General features: G+C 49.0%; 1 protein-coding gene across 1 annotated transcript; it reads right to left on the bottom strand.

The window, feature by feature from the left end:
- Nucleotides 1–1,527: 1,527 nt before the first annotated feature.
- On the bottom strand, nucleotides 1,528–4,170 carry SETTUDRAFT_182160 (uncharacterized protein; the record flags this gene model as incomplete). Its single annotated transcript, XM_008033438.1, has 6 exons — nucleotides 1,528–2,568; nucleotides 2,618–2,947; nucleotides 2,997–3,577; nucleotides 3,624–3,898; nucleotides 3,945–4,035; nucleotides 4,089–4,170. 6 exons carry the CDS (start codon nucleotides 4,168–4,170, stop codon nucleotides 1,528–1,530), a joined length of 2,400 nt encoding a protein of 799 aa, XP_008031629.1.
- Nucleotides 4,171–5,119: the final 949 nt, after the last annotated feature.

The raw sequence follows: 5,119 nt of genomic DNA, 5'->3' as shown, positions 1-5,119 counted from the left end.
GCTACTTTGGTGGACTTTGCCCCGACAGAATCACGAACGGTGGAAGACACTAGCCAGATGCGTTGATACACTCAATAGCTGTCACCCACTCGCGATTGCCTAGCTGTACGATAACTGCGCGACTAACTCTGTCAGAGCTAGTGACTACTTTAGACGTGCTAGCGACGCCCATCGCGAAGCCAGTCTCGTCAAAGTTGTAGATGTCTTGATCTAGGATACCATATGTCTGGCGCGTCTCCTCTACTAGCTTAAACCACGCTGCGATTGCGATAGGATCCTTATAGGTAGCGCGCTGGCTATGCAATCTCCTAGTCCACTTTGTCTGAAGCTCTAGCTGGCTCTAGATAAAGCGTGACACCTATTTCTTGCCTATAGGTTGTGGAGGTGGATCTTGGCCACGCGCTGTGAGTAACGCGTCTGCCATCCGTCGCACGTTAATAATATGGGGCGGAAAGCCTCGTCGATCTAGCTCTAGAATCCACTGAACAAGAGACTGCTCCTCGACAGGTGATAGCTTACGCCTAATAGACGGAACCTCTGATCGTGGCTGCATACCGCGGAGACGTGTCTGGAGCGTCGATTTTGGCACGTCGTACGCTTTCGCGAGAGAGTAGATAGATTGTTTTGGATTATTATGATAGGACGCCATAGCAAGACTTATTCTACCTTCACGAGAAGTCTGTATAGGGCGTTGTTGTCGCGGCATGGTGGTGGTTGTGAAGAGTGTCGCGTCAAGTTTGGTGGGGCGGCCAGCTTACTGTTCCGGCCAGCTTACTGATCCCGCACGTTATCTCCTGACATCTGGATATACATCAAATCCCCTTACTTGCCTAGATACGGTAGAATCTGAATCTCTTCGTGTGCCTATGTACACTAGAATCAGGCTGAAACTAGCCCTATCCAAGAAAACAAGGCAAACAAGGCAAACAAAGCACGGGCTTGTAGCGATAGTAGCGCTAAAACTAGGTGTCGTAAATTGGTCTGAGCGCATGGCTCGCCGGCAGATTCGTTTCTAAGAGCATTGACGCATTGCCAATCGTGCCAGGCTGAGCCGCCTGCGCATGATCTAACCCAATACGTAGTTGTCAGTAGGCTGAGGAGGCTTGCAGAGCCCAGGCCACATGCCAACAGAGCCGCTCAGTAGCAACATCAGCCGTGCACGCAGCCACTAGGTTAGCAGTATGTGCTTGGCCCCACGGCTAATGTCAGAAACATCTCGCCTTTTGGCTCGAGTGTGTCCGAAACGAGCCCTAGGAATCAACGAACTCTACAGTCATTACACGAAGATAGTATTACAGTGAGTGAACTGTCAAACGACGTAGATAAAATGTTCTCTCTCTAATCTTTCAAGATAATTACATTATACTTACATTACTGTCGCATATAAATATCTACAGAAAGTCAGGCTCTTGTTCGAAGACGACATCAGGCAGCTTAATCTATATGTGAAGGCCAAGTGCGAGCAGCTTCCCCTTCAGCTATGAGGCCATTCTTATGCTCTAATCCAGCAAGCTAGAATCCACTGATTTACTTTTTGTCGTTGATAGCGCCTGTTGGTCTCCACCGTTTGATTATCTCAGCCCAGTGCGTGTTGCGGGTATCGATATCTAAGATCAAACAAGTCTCACTGTCCACACGGGCGCAGAACGGAAATAGCGGTGCAATCACGCGAGGCCCAGCACCACGTACAGACCCCTCTATTACAGAGATGTTATCTCTATCTTTCTCTATTGTCTTGCGCCGAAAGATAGCTCTCGCTGCTGAAGGCACGGCCTTTCGAATACACATTCTTTTTCCACCGCCAAGTGAAGTAGCGTGCTCTCGCAAGGCCACGCGACCATCGAGTATCACGAATGCCGGTAGAAACGGGTACTCAGAGCAAGCAATTGTCTCACCACATGCGAGGACTCTCACCACTGTTCCTGCCGAATGCAGCTCGGGAAGTGTGAATTGCTTATTATTCCTGTTGTGCTGATGCAAGATCGTCTTGCACAATGCAGTGAGACTGTTAGCGGGCAATAAGGAAGAGCTTGACCGGTGCTCGTATCGTAGACCACAAATCGCATCTTCTAGGGTGTCGTATACTCGGAGCTGCTTCTGACTAACAGATGCAGGAGCACTAACCACTGGCGGTGTAACTATGCTATAGCTGTAATCTACTTTGCCCCGCTTCAAATCACTCTTCAGTGTCAGCTGGGTATGAGAAACCACAATGCTGAAGAATAGAGTGTCCTTCTGTATTTTCTTAGCTTGGGTTTGTATATACTCTGCGACGCTGGTCTCAGCTGAATCCACAGCTTCCAAGTTGAGTATGATGTGCGAAGATTGGCAATATCGTCCGAAGATCTTGTCCAATGAAGGAATAGCAGAAGAGCTGATGCGTCCCTTGAGGCTTACTACGACCGGCAGCATTAGCCGAGCTGTAGACGACGAAGACTGCAGCTCTGTAACCGTATAGCCCATTTCTTTGGACAGATCGCTCGGAAAAGACATCGGAGAGAACAATGATGGAGCATATGGCACCGCACTCAACGGTACGTGTGTGCACAGTTGTGTCACGCGGGGTCGCTGTGTATTAGGTCAGTGCCCGCTCTTCTCAAGACACATGGTACGTTACCGAATCAAGGATGTGGTAGCAAAACTGCAGGGTTACAACAACTGCAAATCCTACCCCCACTCCCGGTGCGAATCCAAGCCAAGTACAAGCCATTGTAGTGCTCGCGACGACGGCCCACTCGCAGCTAGTAAGTGACGCTGTGGAATCCCACAACGCTTCCAGCATCAGCTCGATGCCAACGAAGAGCACAAGAGCCGAGGCCTGTATGGTCGGTACATAAGGCAGGACGCGGAATGAAAAAAAGAAGAATGCAAGCGTGAGAAGCGCAACCAACGCGGCTTCTGGGCGGCGGCCTGTGGCACGATAGAAGAATCGAGAGTTCGAAAGCACCTAGATAACATAAGTGATGATCTCTCTTGGGAGAAGCTGGTATACCTACGAAGAGATTAGGCAGAGTGCCAATCGCTCCAGCTATCGTATTCGAGATACCATGGCCAACAAACTCGTGATTCATGCTGTTGTCCGACTTGCCCCGTTCCAGAAACGCTTCTGAGGCAAAAATTGGTAAGCTCAGGGCGCCAATCAAAACGAGTAGTATGATATCACGGATTCCAGCCGACAAGGCGTACCATTCGACCTTTTTGAAGTTGAATAGGGCCCAGTAGTCCCACTCGGCCGCGGCGGTAGCCTGAGTGGATCTATTCTCTACGCTGAAGAGCCAACCAGCTGAGACAAGCTTTTTCATGGAAGTGTCTTTGCATGTCGCTACGACGAGCCAAAACACACCCGCCACAGCAAAACAAAATAGCGGTATATAGAGCGGATGCTTCGTCGGCTTCTTTGGTATTCGTTCAAGGCAGGAAAGGCGACCTGATGAAGAAAGTAGAACGGCTGGCCCTAGCGAAGCAGCCAGCAAAGGCAAATGACTCTTTTCGAAGAGAGTCTTGTAGCTCAGGTGGGCCGATTTGGAAGAAAAAGGAATCTCAAGCCCTAGGACAAATAGGGAGACACCCACAGCGCCTGCCACTGTCAGTTCATCTACTGCAGCACCCCGGAGCGCTCTCACCAACTACACCAGTCTTGACTGTTCGAGGAAAGTATCCTGTGAGTCTACCACAGCGCAATGCTGCAAGTACAAAGAACACGCCCCCTAGCAGGAGGCTCGTCAGCGCATATGCGACCATTGTTGTCGGAAGCACACCAGGATGCTCCGGGCTCAACTCCTGCTGGATGGAAGTGGCAATGTTCCTCAAAAATGGGAGTGCCTCCGCCAGCATCGAGCCTAGGGCGCTCGGCATACTCGACCCCCCACAGGTGAGAGTTATTTGAGAGACGACAGTGCTATGCATCATAAGCAAGTTTTAGTACGACAGAGCAAGTGTAATACCTCATGATGTACAGAGACATCGCCTGGCTCTGTAGATTAGCAAAGGCAGCCCCGTGCGCTGATGGTGGGAAGATTAGCAAGCCAATGGACACTACAGCAGGTCAGAGGTTACTTCGGCTGCTTGCCATTGAGATTTTTGCTTACCTGCTTCTAGTGTGTTGAAAGACGTCCCAAGAAGAATGGCTGCTGGAGAAAGCTTCAAAGCGCCACGGAAGTTCAGCAGCATTTTCCAATGAAGTTGCAATAATCCCAGGTGCCTGCGTATAATACTTCAGATTATATCAAGTGTGCCTAGTAGCTGGCTATAGACAAAAGCGTGAGCACAGAAACTTTATCTTCTAGAGCTTCTTGCCTTGCTTATTGCACCCGAGCTTCTAGGGTTGTACAGCAGTACTTACTACTCGTTGCGGAAACTCATCTCTCATGTTTCTAGTAGAAAAGTTCAGAATGGCTAGGATTACAGTGAGCATACTCGTTACCGGGGCGGGCGGCGCTTCTGGCCTAGCCATGGAGGGTTCTCGTTGAGCACACCATGAATAAGCTGATTACGCTGTCATTACATTGATACGACTGCCGTAGATGCTAGGTCAGCACATACAACAGACGAGGTATTAAGCTCACTATTCTCTATGCCACTGCAAGATGCCTCTTACCGTAGGAATTATCAACAGTGGAACACACACCAACTTTCGAAAATCTCAGAAAGCTCTCAAAATCTCGCATCTAAGGCAACCGCCTACTGCGATTCTTTTGCAACTACTCTGACGTTCTAGATCCCTCGCGCTGTCGAGATATCTAGAGTTGAAAGAGAAAGTGCGCTGATTATACGTGTCCTATACACGCCTATCATCAACACCAACGTCAAGTTTTCTAGAATAGGTGTAATTTTTGTTAAATATATACAAATCCCTTACAAGAAACTAATTACAGCAAGTTTTAAGACGTGCAGCGTGCGCGCTGCGGAGCTATAAGCTATAAGAGCAGACAGTTAGGACACGTCTCACACTCAAAACAAAAACACACACACACCAACTTTTAAGCAGAAATCTTTCATCAAAACTCGTCAATTTTCTATCAGATATAGGGGTAACACGTCGCGAGAAACTGATTTACGCCACCTCTAATGTGTGCAGCCCTCTCGTTGAGGTGCTAGAGGGGGTATTGTCGGTATTCTT

This window comes from Exserohilum turcica (genome assembly GCF_000359705.1).
Source record: "Exserohilum turcica Et28A unplaced genomic scaffold SETTUscaffold_9, whole genome shotgun sequence".
NCBI classification, from domain to species: domain Eukaryota; kingdom Fungi; phylum Ascomycota; class Dothideomycetes; order Pleosporales; family Pleosporaceae; genus Exserohilum; species Exserohilum turcicum.
The sequence above is the reverse complement of the archived record's forward strand: the minus strand, read 5'-3'. Positions and strand labels throughout refer to the sequence as shown.